We start from the raw sequence: 15,546 nt of genomic DNA on the forward strand, positions 1-15,546 counted from the left end.
TTAACAAAAATGCAGTGGTTCACAGGGATGTTTCTTATTTGTACCCAATATAATAAGGTAATTCTAATAGTCAAAATCAGCGGGCTCTCCACCCATCTTTCCATTACCACCCATCCATTTGTTGAAGCATACGACGCCTTTCTCCAGAATCTTATATTATTGAGATAGGAAGAACATTTAAACTTATTAACAACCTGTTCGATGATATTACCATGTGAATTTTGAAACAGATCTTGGTTACTTTCAAGTTTCAATAGTGTGGTTAAGCTTTTCCCATATGGGGTTTATTTTCATTCTCTTTATATCCTTACACTGCTTTGTTTTCGGCATACATAAAACATTGGGCCGACAAAATAGTCAAGACCCAGATGACAAAGGAAAACCCGAAAAACGCAAAACAGAGAGAGAAACTTGTGCTCTAAGAGAAATTGTAAAAATTGGAATTCCTAATTTCAGCGTCGGTAGGAAAAGCCAAGATACAGACTGTTTGTTTATAAATTGGAGAGAAGAGAATTGAAGACACGAAGAAAGCAAATGGTCATTCTACATTTTAATTAATCTGTACTTTGTCATAATACCTAACAAGTCCCAAATCCTTTTTTTTAAGAAAGTCATTCTACATTTTAATTAATCTGTACTTTGTCACCATACCTACAAATGTACATTTGATGCAATGCTGGTAAGTGCTTTCTCCAGTGATGCTTATCCTCTCAGCTGGTAGCTTGGTGATGCAGATCAGGAAAACAACCAACACATTTTATCCCAAGACCTCCAAGATTCACAAGCGATAATGGCCAGCTACCAGATCAGATGCGGTTAAGCACAGCCATGTTTGAATGAATGATATGACCAGGATGGAGCAATTCTTGCAAGTAATCTACCTTCTCTAACATTCACCTGATAGCGGGTAAACCAGTCTTTAGCATTGAGAAATGAGGCCGCTAGGACAATTTTCATGGCATGCCAGTTGGTGGAGAGAGAGAGAGCCATCTATCTGTGCCTATAAGGGAACTATAAAGCTTCAAGGACAATGGAGGCTTTTGTGAAGACTGAAAGAACAAAAGGTGCTTCTTCCCCTGGGTGTATAGTGGTCGGGACAATGGTATATCCCTTAGGATCAGGATCAAGAACCATTTCGCATGATATCTCTCGGGAATTCACATAGTCTGTTCCACCAACAGATTCGTGAAGAAAGATGTTGTAGGCAGCACGATGTCCACGAGTTTTAAGAATCCTCATTCCAATATAGAACAACTGCGAATCATGGCTTGATTGGTAGTTACGAAACCCAGGAGTTGTTCTTGAGAAACCCACGCCCTGTTAAGTAACCATTGGGAGAATGAGGTTCATCTTATGATCAAGAAATAGCCGAACTAAAAAGGTTCTAATCAAGAAAAAGCATGATGTACCTGAGTTAGAGTGATGAAAACATGAATCGGTGAAGATGCATCAGAACCAGTAGCCCTTAACCGGAATTGTGGATTTTGATGCCATGAGCTATAATCTTGGCAGCCACCGGCACTGTAATTTCGCCATTGGCCATGGACTGAGTGGCGCATCTCACGAGGGTATACCCGGCAAACATATATTGATCTGAAATGAATCTGGAAATCTTGCCAAGACATCCAGAATATACCTTCGTTTGACTGTTGAACATAATGCACATAAGAATCAGTATGCAGCAACATACTTCAAAGATTGGAACCATACGATATTTGATAGAAACTACCTGTGGAACATGCTTCAGCTTGTGCTTCATCCTATCACTCCACTCTGGGGATGAGTCTGACCAGGGACCATTCCACTCAACTTCATTGGCCCACGGATTTCGGATCTGAACCAGCCTGTGCCCATCGACCTCTCTCACCTGAACACAAAGTCAATTTTCTAAAACGAGTTCCCCTAATTAGCATATCAAAAATACAACCAAACCAGCATGGCATACCTGTAAGACGGAGTAAGCATGGCCTTGCACAATGCCACTGGAAGATACATGAACATCAGATCCTGATGGACTTCCAGCACCAAGTAAGAAACCTTCTTGCTTAAAGCGCAACAATTGAGACCATAATCTGCCACTTGCAAGATCAATTTGTGCTTGAGCACTCCTCAAGTCAATCTCTTCACCAGCACCTCCAGTTAGGTCAACAAGTGCGTCCTGAACCAGTCCCCCCTCCAGTGCCTCATAAGAACCATGGAGCTTGGCGTATGCTTTCTCCACTATGGAGACCCAGAGTTCATTGAACTTTTTGCTAGTAGCAAAGGCTGGTTTGCCAGGTGATTCACATGGAATCCAATCATCGATAACAACGGGAACCCACTCACCCTGCAAGTTGAAAGCAATAAGGAAGAAGCTACAAGAAACGATCATCACGAGAGCAATGCAGCATAGTGAAAGAATTTTAAGATACCAACCTGAATACAAAAGCGAACAGTGTAGATTCCTTCCTCGTTGTATTCAGGAGTAATGATCACTTCAGATATTTGTGAGACTTCAGTAAGAACTGCAACAGCGCTTAAAAACCAACAATCGCCCAAACGCCCCTATAGAACAAGTCAAACCAATCAATCATACAGCTGGAAAAACTTGGTCAAGAATAATATTTTGTGCATCAGAAAGATGTATCACATATTAAAAATGTTAAGTGATCAAACCTGACAAACATCTGATGGATTTGCAGCCCCAGAGAACAAGCAGGGACGGGAATCACTACCGTTCTCTTTCACAATGGAATCAGGTCTCATCCATTCAGAAACAACCTGACAAGCTCGAAAAGGTTAGAGTGCCATTCAAGTTGTTGATTTCTAGCCTACTTAGAGATGGAGTATGAGTCCAAAAATAATCAACCAATAACAAAAGGAGAAAAAAATCTCAATTCCTACCTGCAATTTTGAAGGGGGGTTCTGTGTATCCACGAATAAAGAGCGATCATTTGGAGGAAACTCCTGGTCAGTAAATTGCTTATCGCCACGTGCAGAGAGAGCTTCTTTGACAGCCAACTCAACTGAACGCATTCTTTGATTTATTTCTTCTTGCGTCTCCATCCTGGATTTCCTGTGTCTTCTTGAAAACGAATCCGCACTAAATAGAAAATCCCGACCTGATCTTCTTTTCCTTCCACTGGAATATTGTCCATCCCAATCTACATCGTCCCTATCATACAGATCCACATCGGCAGGATCACTATCCCAACCATCAACCTGGTAAAAGAGGGAAGAACACAAACGAGAATCAGTATGACCTTAAACATAATCAGAATAAAAGATGCCAACATTCAACAAGAGGAAACATACTCTGGGTGGTGAAGCCGTCCATTGCCAGTTGTCATCATTCAAATCAATCATGTCCAAGTCAGCCATGCCAATGGCTGCATGTAAAGAAGCGGCCTCATCTTCAGTTAAACATTTCCCCCAAAGGAAAACATCCATTATATGCATCTTTGACTCAGCTCCATCACTATCTGATCTGCCGAATGCATCGACATCTATAGGTGGCTTAACACCCAACCAAACTTCAGCTCCTTGTTCCCAAATGGCACTACTGACACTTAGAGGTAACCCAGTCTGGTAGCCATCAAACCCACCATCTAAGTAACAAGTAGCCTCCCCCGCATCAGCGTCAACAGTGATTGTCACTGTATGCCACCTGAGATGGAAACCACAGATATATAAATATGACTGAAGAACATGAGAAATAAAATTGGACAATATGGAGACTTGAGAGGAAAAAAGACAGACCTTCCATCAGTTATGCTAGTTGCACCAATATACCACTCTCTGGCAACGGTTGTCTGCCTCTCACCTTTAGTGATCAACCTAAGCCCAACTAGGCCAGCTTCAATTCCTTGCTCAGAACCAGCAACCAGAACCTCCCAACACACTTTCTTTTGATATTCAGTGCCAAAAAGGCATACAGGTCCGGAATCGGGTTGGATCATTGCTGTAATGGAAAAGCTAATCTTCTGACTCTGGCAGACACTTGCGTCCATTTGGCCGCAATGTTTACCACTTATCATTGGTTCATCGTCAAGAACACAAACAGCACCAGCAATTCCAGTCTGGTAATAACTTGTATTAGCTAACTTCGTAGTAATCAGCATCTTTAGAATGTACACTTACAGAATATAAATAAAAAATTACCAGCTGTGCACGTCGTTCTAGTTGAGCTGTACGTATCCTATGTGCAATACCCGATACTCTCTCTCTTGCAAAGGAATCCTCAAGGACAGAATCACCCCCAACAGCACGTATAGCGGCTGCCATAGCTGCTGCTTCTCTGCTACCAGCATTAGGCATAGATGGAATAAGGGAAGCTTCAATTTCCTTCCATTTGCGCTCTTCCTTCTCCAAAAGAGCTTTCCTTCTTTCTTTACCTCTACCTTCTTCTTCACGTCTCTGCATGAGGATTTCCTCTTCCATCTCTTTCTCTCTCAGATAACTATGTTTACAATACAGAAAAACGATAAGCACCGGGTTCAGCTTAATTAAACCATATTTTGCTTAATTAAAAGAAACATGTACCTCTCTTGGATAATTTCAAATTGCCTTCTATCTTCTGGCTTCCACTTACTGATCTTTCTGGCACTTAAGTCAGAGAACCCAATGCTATCTAAGAAGAGTTTCAAGCGTACCTCATCCTACAACATTGTGAGAATCCTTTGTTAGAAAAAAGATAAAGGAGTATGTATATATGGAAAATTAAGAATCAGGGATCACCTGAACTTTCTCCGCCTTAGCTGTCAAACCTAACAATAGCAATAAATAGCCACCAAACGTGTCCCACATGTACACCCATTCTGTATCAATTGCCTCTTCTAGTGCCAAAACCCTTGCATGAGCACACATGTCTCTTCTGTAATCCACATTTGTAGGTGGTTCATGGCGGAATCTTTTTCTGCATTGCATTCTGTAGAAGAAGGATCCAGCAACTCTTTCTTCGTTCCTGAGACGATCCCTTAATTTCATGACATCATCTCTAGGAAGCACTAAGTTCCCTGCTTTATCACGCATTGCAGAGGGGTCCCCAACCAGAAGAGCTGCAGAGCTGGCGGACCTTTGGGGAGCTGAATACGTGCCGGATAAAGCATTTCTCGTCTGTCATTAACAAGTTGCAAAAATGCGTAAGAAATTTTGCATCCCATGAAGCTCTATTGCATGTGAATACGTTAAATTAAGGCCACCAATATTCAACATAGATTTTTCAAGAGAAAACTAAGAAAGACATCAGAATTAACATACTTTAGTGGCAGATCGAGAGATAGCTTGCACAACAGTATCCTTGCTAAGAAAACGTACAGCAACCTCCATCATCTGGACACCATCAGACAGAATCAGCAAAGAGAGTACACAACAGATACATATATGTGTGTGTGTGTATGTAATGGAGGAGAATGAATTACCAACCACTATTATTTATACTAAGGAACAGATAAATTAAACAAAAAGAACACAAACCTCAAGAGTCAAACACGGGCGAGAAACAGCAAACCCAAATGCTACTACAAGGGTGATAGCTGATACAGCAGCACCAGCAAACGGAGGATATATTATCAGACTAGCAACAACACCCCACCCTTCAGTTGCCAATGCAATTCCATAAAGGACGAGAAACGCAGCACTGAAGAAATCCCAATCAATACAAAACAATATGAAAGTTCATCAGTTTAATCTTTTATTGGTCATTATTTCACAAACGTAGCAGAGAACATATCAGAAGAATAGGAAAGAAAAAAGATTAAGAGCAACAATTTAGTACCCAAGTGGCTGAACATACCTGACATTCTTTCCACAATCTGCATGAGCATCATAGACATACACTGGTAATACCCTTGGAGAATATACCACTATTGGTGGGGATAGAAGAACCTAAGAGAAAAAAAAAGTTAAACATCGTTCGATTACATGAACAGGAGAAGCCACAGTTCTGTTGAGCTCTATGCAGAAGGTTAATGAACTCACAGCTAATGCTCTTCCAGCGACCAGAAACAAGAAGGTAAAATAACCAACAGATGCTCCAGCAAATGCTTTATCTGCGAAATAAACATGTATGGAATTGTTGTATCAGTAGGGTAGGTCTCACCTCTACGAAGAATATAAAATAAGAGATGGGAATCCTCACGTTGAAACCATCCAACAAGGAATGCTGCCAAACCCAAAAGAAAGGCAAGAAAGCAGACAAATGATGTCTGCTTCCTGGTCAAGTAGAAACTGTTTGACGCCCAAAGATGGATAACACCAATAGCTACCACTATAAGGAGAAGAACTAAGAGAAAAGACACACCTATCTGTTATAATTGAAACAGAAAAGATGTATCAGATGGATAAATTTCAGGCAATAACATTGAGAATTGTGTGAGCAACTTTACACTTACCGTCCATGGTCTGACTACAATAATCACAGCTGATATCGCACCAAAAAGAAGAAGAAGACCGATAGAAACGAAAACATATACACCTCGAGACAGTATCCAACAATCGTCCTTCCTGCAAAGAACCACAAAACCAGTTAAAAAGGATATTTCAGTGAAACTGAGAGTTAGGTTTAACGGGCAATGAGAAGAAACAGTCATGCACCATTTAAGCATCCCACAGCATAGTGAAAGTAGGGCCGGAATGCATGCAAGTGGAAGCAAGGCCGCAAGAAAATCGTTCTTTGTGGGCAACTGATCATCTCTAGATTTCACAACCTCCATGTACGATGTTCCACAAAATGCCACGAGAACAACTAGAAAGTAGATAAAAAGGCACAGAAATATTACTTAGAGAAAAAAGAAAGCCCACCCAGAACAGATTAAACAAGCAGAAGACACAAATTACCTGAGAATATTACGAGACAGACAGCAGAAGAGTGGGAGAACCTATATGTTGCAAACCATGAGACTATTGGAAGAATGGCAGTAACAACTAGGGAAACTCCAGATGCCATCGCCCAACCAAGGTATACAGAAGATGTATATGGTGACGTGAAGTTGTTTTCTGTGGCACTGAATAGTTTGTACTTCAAATCATCCAAAGGTTTAGCAGATATGATTGCACCAAGAGCAATTACAGATCCCACAAACACCACAACACAAATCCAAAGAATAATCCCCTAAAATGGAAAGAAATTTTATTTAGATATATTTATCTGGCAAAAAAGAGAGAAACTAGCCAAGGGGAAATAGAACAGACCTTCATCCTCGGAAACCGTGAATCTCTAACCTGATCACCGCATGATAACTGTGGAACCCAAAACTGATACCCATTATGCATCCATATGGGAACAGCAATAGAAAGGCATGCTGCCATGAGGGGCACAGTCAAGGATATTCCCAATAGTACTGACGATTTACTGCAAAAGTGAAGCAGTCACGATTTTTGTAATCAGAATTTCAAAATGGGACCATGAGGGGAAAGTTAGTAGCAGTTCAGTAAATGACATAAGCCCTCGTACCTCAAGAAAGAGAGTGATAATCCAACTAATGTGCTCAGCAGCCAGGCGACAAAGCCATACTGAAAACATAGAAAGAGACGTTATTTAGACCACATAAACATCACATGGTATATCTGCATTGCCCGCAACCAGTACTATGAACATGCCAAGCTAACGAGACAAGCCATACCTTGCGAGATTTTGATGTCAACGCCATTTCTTCAACTTGAAGCGACCGAAGAAAAGCCATTATTGAACAGACAACAGGTGACAAGAGGAGCACCGAGAAACCAAATTCGAACTACAATTAGGTAACAAGTGAGTTAGCAAAGATATAAATAACCTTCATAAATGTTACAAGCACCAACTTGAGAAAGAGTGGAACTCACCTGCTGATGACTGGAATTTATAATCGTTATGGTCTTCGGACGAAATATGGCTACAATGATTGTTTCAAGAATAAATACAAGACTGAAGAGGCCCCACGCTCTCTCTGGTGTGCCCGCTACATGGTGCAGAACAAGTCTGGACAGCTTAAGCCACTTCTCGAGCCCCCGGAGCCTCAATTCTTCAGATAGAGATATCTGATTTGGAAGAGTATTGTCAACACTATTTGAGTCAATTATTGCAATGTCAGTGTTGTCGCGGTGATCTCTATCTGCATCCAAACTACTCCTCTGAAGTAATGCCAATATGCTTGGATCCAATTTTTTCTCCTTCAGCATGACAGCAAAGTCAGGGTCCAGCCCCTTGTTTTGCAACAAATTAGTCAGTTCAAGATCACCTTCTTTCGCTTTCTTTTTAAGCATCGAGGCTATCCTAGGATCGTTCAACTGATCTTGAAACGCAAGAGCCAGATTCAAATCCAAAATCTGCTCGTTTGCAGAATTCGATGTGCTAGACTCATAACCTTGGCTGTCAATTCCACTGCTTGAACAAACGACCAGAGTGTTATTCGGATCAGAAACTTTATCCAGTGAATAAGACGTTCCTGCTTCAGCCTCTTGGACCACAGAACGACATGAGCTACTACGCAAACCCAAGCTTGGTCTTCCACTTTCTACGCTTTTGTCGCTATTGATACACTCAAGAGAGCTGCCTGTACGAGTTAGAGTGTCAGCCACACAGGATTCTGTGGTACGATTAGCCTCGTTAGCACAACCAGCATGGCCTGCATCCATACTACTACTTCTTTTAATACTTGAGCCACAACCATCTGAAGAACCTGAAGAACTACTCTGCTCTTTTCTTCGAAAACCTTCTCTCAAGCGGATCACTGTGCTCTGTAAGGCATCTCTTCTTGCAGCTGATGGGTCTGTTATCGACAGATGACGGGAAACAGCAGCCCCTGATAGAACCGATGCTACAAAAATGTAACTAATACAATGCCCTAGGTACCTGCAACAACAGAAGACACAATAAATTATATGCCGTGTAGGGAACAAACTTTAAACGTTTTAAATAAGTAATATCTTTTTAGCTCAGAAACAAACCAGTAGTGTATGCCAAAGCATATTAGGAAAATTCGAGAAGTGCCAGCAACAAAAAGCGCCAGAACGCGGTTTTGAAGAAGCTTAAACCCATACAAGCATGCCCCAATATTCCAGTCTAGAAAAATATTAAGCATCAGCATGAGTTAGAACTAAGAAATAATCCGACAACAAGCTTCTCCTCTAAATATATGCAATAGAAATTCTCTATGTAGTATGTACCAAGAACAATAACTGCAGCTGATGTAATGCCTCCAAGCCAACGTGATTCCCTAGCTGTGAGACCATATAGGACCGAGTAGGCAAGGAGAACTATGAGGGATCCAAGGTACAGGAGGCCAAGATGTGAAGCCCTGCAAATATTGCAAGAAAGAAAAGGAAATATTTAAATTATTTTCAAGGGAAAAAACAGGTAGGCAACGAACTACAGCTGATTAATAGAAGAAAAAAGAAGTTACCTGCTGGTTTGCCGAGGATAAAGTTCATTGGGGTCAGGTGGTTCTGGCAAACAAGCCACAGGGCCTATCTCTATACAATCTGAATAAGCAAATTTGTATGCCCTTCTCACATACTCGTCCACATCTAACCCGTTTCCTGTGGTGATGAAACAATTGAATAATTCAACAACTTAGATTGAGGCTGGAAGTCAAAATTGCAATGTCATAACTGAGAAGCCATGTGAGGATTGCGAAAGCTTTACCATTAAAGACCATGCGGCAGATAAAGAGCATGTTAATTGCCAACGCGATTGCCGAAACACCGAAAAAGAAACCAGAAGGAGAATATTGCTGAGATGCATGCGCACCAGCCGTAACGTAGACAGCACAAAGTTCATACGCACAGAGTAAGGCAACGCCAAGAAGGAGAAGTAAAGCAACAGCTCCTGTTTAGCCAAAAGGAGAAAGAAAGAAACAAGTTCAAGACTTCATTCACGATATATACTACCTAAAACAGCCTATGATGAGTCAGCCAAAGAAACTAGTTTAAGAAAGTCAGATAGAAAAGACTGCAAACGTACTTGAGCTTTGCCACTGTGTCCTCCACCAAAGCATGATTGAGTAGAACGCCAGTAAAAGCGCTGTTCCAGCCATTATAATCGCAAGTCCAATGATATGTCGATCCAATATAACAATCAGCCAACAACCCCAACCAATCAAGATTGCAATAGGGGACACCACCACAATCCAAGCAACAAGAGATAGGAAACCACATAGCGCATCTAGCTGAGGACCTTGCAGTACTTTCGGCCATTTTCTAGCAAAGATCCAGCTGCCAATATAGAAAACATTGACTCAACTCCAGTTCTAGCTAATTACTAACTCTACAGAGTATCTATCAACCTAAATTATATAGATTTGTTACCTATAAAGCCGCCATGGCCGCCAATTAACAGACCAAAGTATCCAAAACGAACCGGAACCGAAAAGAGCGAAGAGGGCACCCGAAATAACACAAGCCAGCAAGACTCCTCGCTCGTCCCCTTCCATGGCTGCTTCTCCCACCTACAAGGGCATGCAACTCGGAGATCAAAATCTCATCACAGGGGAAGTTAAAGCCTCAAGCTTAGAGGGGGAATCCATACCTACTAGACCGAGATGAGGTTGCTGAGCAGTGGCATGACGGTGAAATCGAAGCAGAAGGGATCGATAAAGGTCGAAACTTTACAGCCCCTCAAGCAAAAGGAGACATCTTTGGTGCGGATTAGGGTTCCAAAATCAAGCTGTAAAGCAGGAGAGAAGCAAGAAACTAAGACTAGGGTTGTCACTCTGAAGACCTTGTGGAGCACAAAGTCACTTCCTTTTAGGGTTTTCAGTTGCTTTTTTTGAATAAATCTCAGAGGATTTTTCTCAGGTTTTGGGGGAAAATGGATGGCGAGAGAGAAGGTAAGATTAAAACCCTACCCCTTCCAATGTGTGTGTGTGTGTGAACCGTAAAAAAGCTACTACCTTTATCTCTCTTTCTTCTCAACAAAAACGAGTCTTGTGTAGTGAGAGAAAGTGCCTGTGGAAAACAAAACATTTAATATAATAATAAATTGAAAAGGTATGGTTCTGTCCGAACAAACACTAGACGCGCGTGTAAAATCAGGAACCAATGAGCTATCGCGTGACGGATACGCACTGACTGTTGATTGGACAGTGAGAATGGAATGATTTTCAGCATTTTTAGATTAAGATTTGTAAAAACAAATATACGATCTGTAATATGTTCTTTAATTACCTATCCATTAATATCTATAATTGTTTTAGGACATTTTTATTTAGAGAGAGAGTACCATATGCACAAAACCAATAGGTTTATTTTTATGTAAAAAAATTGTGATGTTGCGTGTTTAAATGATAAAATAGTGCCTAAACCTATCATTTCATATGACACAGATTACTTAAATAATTACAATTAAATCTATTCAGGTTATACGCTCAAAGCTTATAACCAGGAAAAGGAAGTGGAATACCAATGTCTCTGTCACAAAATTTAAAACATTCAACGATACTATTGTATACTTTTAAATTAGAATTTTAAATAATTTTGTCTTCACATATTCATTAAATTCCATATTTAAGCCGATTAAGTCAAAGATTGTCTACTGAACCTAGAAGACCATATTGATTTTCAACTGCAGTCCATTATCACTTTGTAGACCCATCTCTCTCCAAATGTGAAATCATATTTAACAACAAAAAGCGAATGAGAAAACAAAAATAAAATAGTATTTTCTATTATAAGAAATCTCTTATTGTCAAAAAGGTAATTAGGGAGTAGGTTAAGGATATTAATTCACTCATTAGGCAAAAGTTAATTTTAGCTTTTCCAAAAAATTTGAGAAACTTGTTGATATTAGTGAGAAATAAAGATTCATTAACCCGGTTAAACAAATCACAGTACAAAATAAACAAAGTAAGATTTCACTAAAGACAAAAGTTTCTAAGGCTTCAAAGAAATTTGGTCCACACCTTCCTCTTTCCCATCTACTTACATGGAGAAGATGAAACAAACAAAACTAACTATTACATTACTTTTACCATCCCTAAAAGTACCCAAGAAGGTGGATTGAGTTAACGTGTGTGTAGAAACAAACACAGTGAATTCACAAGAGAGAACCCCATAGACGAGGTAGTGCATTATTGGTGCCTAGTTTATGGACGACACTCATGGCTGGATATGAGATTTTAGGGGTTGAAACATTTTTGACAGTCTTAGTAAAAAAAATATATCATAACTTAGGGGCCTATTCATATGTAAAAATCTCCAAAAATTTTGAGGGCTAAAGTCATTGTTCCATTGGGATGTGCCCAGTCACTTCTTGTTTTTTTATCAGGACTTCCATAGTAGAAGTAATGACCCCAATCATCATTGTTTCCGGGTTGAACATTCTAACAGTTAAACAGTTCGGTGAATGTTCCAAATCTTATAGGTGCCTTAAGGTTGTTTGAGGAATCGACCATATCAATGTTCCTGAGGTAACTTGCTTTGCTAAAGCTTTTTTTTTGGGGTATCTAACACTGCCCATTTGTGTTGAAGTGTGGTGGCCATCTGATTGTGAGTTCACTATTTCTCCTCCCCGTTGTTCAATCATGGATGCACTGTTTGTTAAGTAGGAGAAGAGAAAAGATGGCCATATCCTTAAACCAAGCCGTTTCCAAATTGCACCGACCAATGTCCCTCTTTTGGATCATGTGACAAAGTATAACACTTAACAGACCATTTCGACCTCACCATAGGCTCACATGTAGCAAAACAACAAGAATCAATATATCAAACATGGAAAGAATACACACAAATCATAACATTTTCCTAGATGTTACCAAAGAAATAACAAGGGCTTACCTGCCAGCCAGCTTCGATACTATTTAGATTTTGTCAGAATGAGCCACCAAGAAGCCATATCTGCGACAAGCTGAACTCATTCTGTTGCTGTATCTTTGGCTCCCACACATTTATAGTTGCCTTAGCTCCATAATACTTATCTCCAATTCCATGTAAGCTATCGCATGCTCCAATTCGAGAAACCAAACATAAAAAAAAAGAACATATATATAGACGTATGTCTATATGGTGCATATTGACGTCACGCATTCATGCTTGAGATTGCCTTGGTTTCATATGTAAGAAAATGGTTATGTGGTAGCTGAAAGATATACCTTTTTATACTTGAATGAACAATGATACATCCACACAATTATCCGAACTGATGAGATCGTGGTTGGTGTTACACTGTTATGAAAATATAAAGGTAATCAATGGAGTGATTAACCGAGAGGGAACAATTAATGGTTTTAGCGTTGTTAAAGGAACTTTTAATCCCCTGATATCGTGTTTATCCATTATTCATTTACCTCACCAAACCTTTGTATCTAAAAAATGAACAATAATGATTTAAGTGGTTGTTGGCGATTTTTTTTGGGATAGGATATGATGAAAGGAGTTCAAAGAGTAACAATGGCATTATGATGAATGATCAAAGACACTTTGATTAATGCATGCACAAGAGAGGAGGTGGAACCACAAGCTTTTGTAACATATTTTTTCTTTTCTTATACCACTCCATTATTGTCTTCATAATGCAAACTTTACACTTTTAAGAGTTATAGATTCTCCTAGTCCTATATTTAAATTTATTCAAAAGTTGTTGAGAAAATAGTTTACAGAAAATGGAAACATTTGAAATGATGGGGAAAAATTGTTACCGAGTGTCATGATTTGTGCTTCTAAATACCAAACACAAATTAATTCCACGTGTAACTGGAAGGCCATATGTATAATATTGTGTATGCATTTCTGTACATGTAAAGACACAGTAGAGTAGCGATGTATGTGTGACATGATTAGGCGTGATCATGTGAATGGATGTAAGCGTTTGTCTTGAGGGAAAGAAAGACTATTGAGACATGTGACTTTTTCTTGTTGTTTTTCCTTCTTACTGGTGAATCACAGACACAAATGCAAGAGATGAAACTTTTGAATCCTAATTTGACATGTTGCTATCGTGTTTGACACAAAATGTCAAGCATGTGTTCTTCTTTTTGTTGTTTCACACTAAAAGTCATGCACCGTGTGATAGACTCTCCTAGCTGTAATTTGTCAAACAATGTTACAAAGATGCTGGGCCAAAAGTCTAAACACAATCAATTGACCCAGACCGGCCCATATGGATGATCATGGCATTGCCTTGGTACCAATATCTATCTATTTTTTATCGAAAGAGATTGATTCTCCGTGTTTTATAATCCGAGTCTGAAACTATGAACTGATTTGAAACAAAATGTTGTCTCTAGAATCTCGATAAACTATCGAATTTTTGTTGTGTTCAACATGTGTTTATAAACAGTAAACAACTCTATTTCACCAACCAATCACATGGGTCGAGAACTCAACTCGATCACTCGAGATGCAACAAGAGACCTGATTTTTTATGGCCGAAAGAAAAGTTCATGCTGGGATATCAATCCAAATAAATAAAAGAATCGTCCTTGAAACCACACAAGTCCACGTCTACCATGCATTCAATTCAAGACTTGTGATCTGAGAAACCTCGGCTACTAGATTCATGACCACAAATCTCAGTTTCAAAAACGATCAGCTTGATGGTTCTATTAGGAATTGAGAATCAACACTAGATGTTAGAAAAATATTTTTTTTTTTGAAATATCTAACTCAAAATCAATCTATCATAGCAAATGGAAAAAGAACGCAACCAATTGCTCAAAGAACGACAACATAAAACTGAAAACTTTATTGACTTCGTATAATCTGTCTTTTATATTTTGAACAACCAAGAAGCGTAATCATATACAACAAAAAAAAATATTATAACTTTTCTCAATAAACAGAGGCATCGCATCATCATCACCTAATCAATCAGCTTAGAAAAGTCAATCATAATGGGAGTACTGATTATAATAGTCATCAAAAGAAGAAGAAGAAGATCGATCATCATCATAATCATCATCATCCGAATCATAAACACGATGATTATGATAGAGATTATGCTCAAAAGCAAGTCGATCTTCATCATCAGCATCATCAGACAAAGAAGAAGAAGAAGATTGAGCTTCGTGGTAGGTGTAGGAGTAGAAGGAATCATCAGGAGGGAGACACATAAAAGTCCATAAACATAGAACCAAGCGACTCAACTGATACATCGGGTAGCAAACCGCCATGTCCACAAGCTGCCGTGTATTGATCCTCTGCGACGACGGTATCCTCCACATCAGCTGCCACGTCTCCGTTGATACGTCGGCGACCGCCACAACCGCCGCACTATTGAACACCATAACACCAAAAGACTCTCTCTCTCTTTTCCTCTCTTCCGTGTGGTTTGTCGTCGCTTTGACTTTTCGTGAGTTGGTTGGTACTAAAGAGAGAGACTTCTTAAATGTTTTTATTACACAACTAAACGGAAAGAGATATGTTTTGTTTATTCAATGCCGACCACAAAGAGGTTATCTTTGTAACTACAGCTTGGTTTGACATTCGGTTCTTTAGATCGGGTTCGGATATATTTTAAGTTTTTTGATATTTGAATCTAGTTAAGTAAATAAAAATTCTAAATTTGGATATGGATTGGTTATTTTCGAATCCAAGTCCGTTCAAGTCAATTTATATATGGTTTTTGGCTATGTAATAGATTCGGGTCGGTTTAAA

The 15,546-nt window shown here is 39.5% G+C and overlaps 2 protein-coding genes across 2 annotated transcripts; both read right to left on the bottom strand.

The window, feature by feature from the left end:
* Positions 1-527: 527 nt before the first annotated feature.
* On the bottom strand, positions 528-10,879 carry LOC106345771 (calpain-type cysteine protease DEK1). Its single transcript, XM_013784952.3, has 31 exons — positions 10,484-10,879; positions 10,264-10,403; positions 9,920-10,170; positions 9,602-9,784; positions 9,360-9,495; positions 9,124-9,254; positions 8,905-9,019; positions 7,801-8,809; positions 7,602-7,712; positions 7,433-7,491; positions 7,171-7,330; positions 6,817-7,090; positions 6,574-6,724; positions 6,372-6,483; positions 6,119-6,284; positions 5,959-6,029; positions 5,774-5,865; positions 5,455-5,617; positions 5,239-5,310; positions 4,717-5,094; positions 4,522-4,637; positions 4,141-4,438; positions 3,739-4,058; positions 3,295-3,646; positions 2,884-3,201; positions 2,656-2,760; positions 2,416-2,544; positions 1,946-2,326; positions 1,730-1,867; positions 1,410-1,646; positions 528-1,317 (listed from the first exon to the last, which is right to left on the bottom strand). The coding sequence occupies exons 2-31, from the start codon at positions 10,386-10,388 to the stop codon at positions 1,012-1,014; spliced, it is 6,459 nt and encodes a 2,152-aa protein (XP_013640406.1). The 5' UTR covers positions 10,389-10,403; positions 10,484-10,879; the 3' UTR covers positions 528-1,011.
* A 3,734-nt stretch (positions 10,880-14,613) lies between these two features.
* BNAA06G00350D lies at positions 14,614-15,318 on the bottom strand. The gene has a single exon (XM_013790806.3). It carries the CDS (start codon positions 15,174-15,176, stop codon positions 14,775-14,777), a length of 402 nt encoding a protein of 133 aa, XP_013646260.1. The 5' UTR covers positions 15,177-15,318; the 3' UTR covers positions 14,614-14,774.
* Between the last annotated feature and the right edge of the window lie 228 nt (positions 15,319-15,546).

Source organism: Brassica napus, chromosome A6 (assembly GCF_020379485.1).
Source record: "Brassica napus cultivar Da-Ae chromosome A6, Da-Ae, whole genome shotgun sequence".
NCBI classification, from domain to species: domain Eukaryota; kingdom Viridiplantae; phylum Streptophyta; class Magnoliopsida; order Brassicales; family Brassicaceae; genus Brassica; species Brassica napus.

Coding starts and splice junctions, on each gene's coding strand:
- LOC106345771 (XM_013784952.3), bottom strand. CDS start 10,388: ATGGAAGGGGACGAGCGAGGAGTCTTGCTGGCTTGTGTTATTTCGGGT. Junction 10,171..10,263: donor CGGCCATGGCGGCTTTATAG/GTAACAAATCTA, acceptor CTATATTGGCAG/CTGGATCTTTGCTAGAAAAT. Junction 7,492..7,601: donor TGACATCAAAATCTCGCAAG/GTATGGCTTGTC, acceptor CTATGTTTTCAG/TATGGCTTTGTCGCCTGGCT.
- BNAA06G00350D (XM_013790806.3), bottom strand. CDS start 15,176: ATGGTGTTCAATAGTGCGGCGGTTGTGGCGGTCGCCGACGTATCAACG.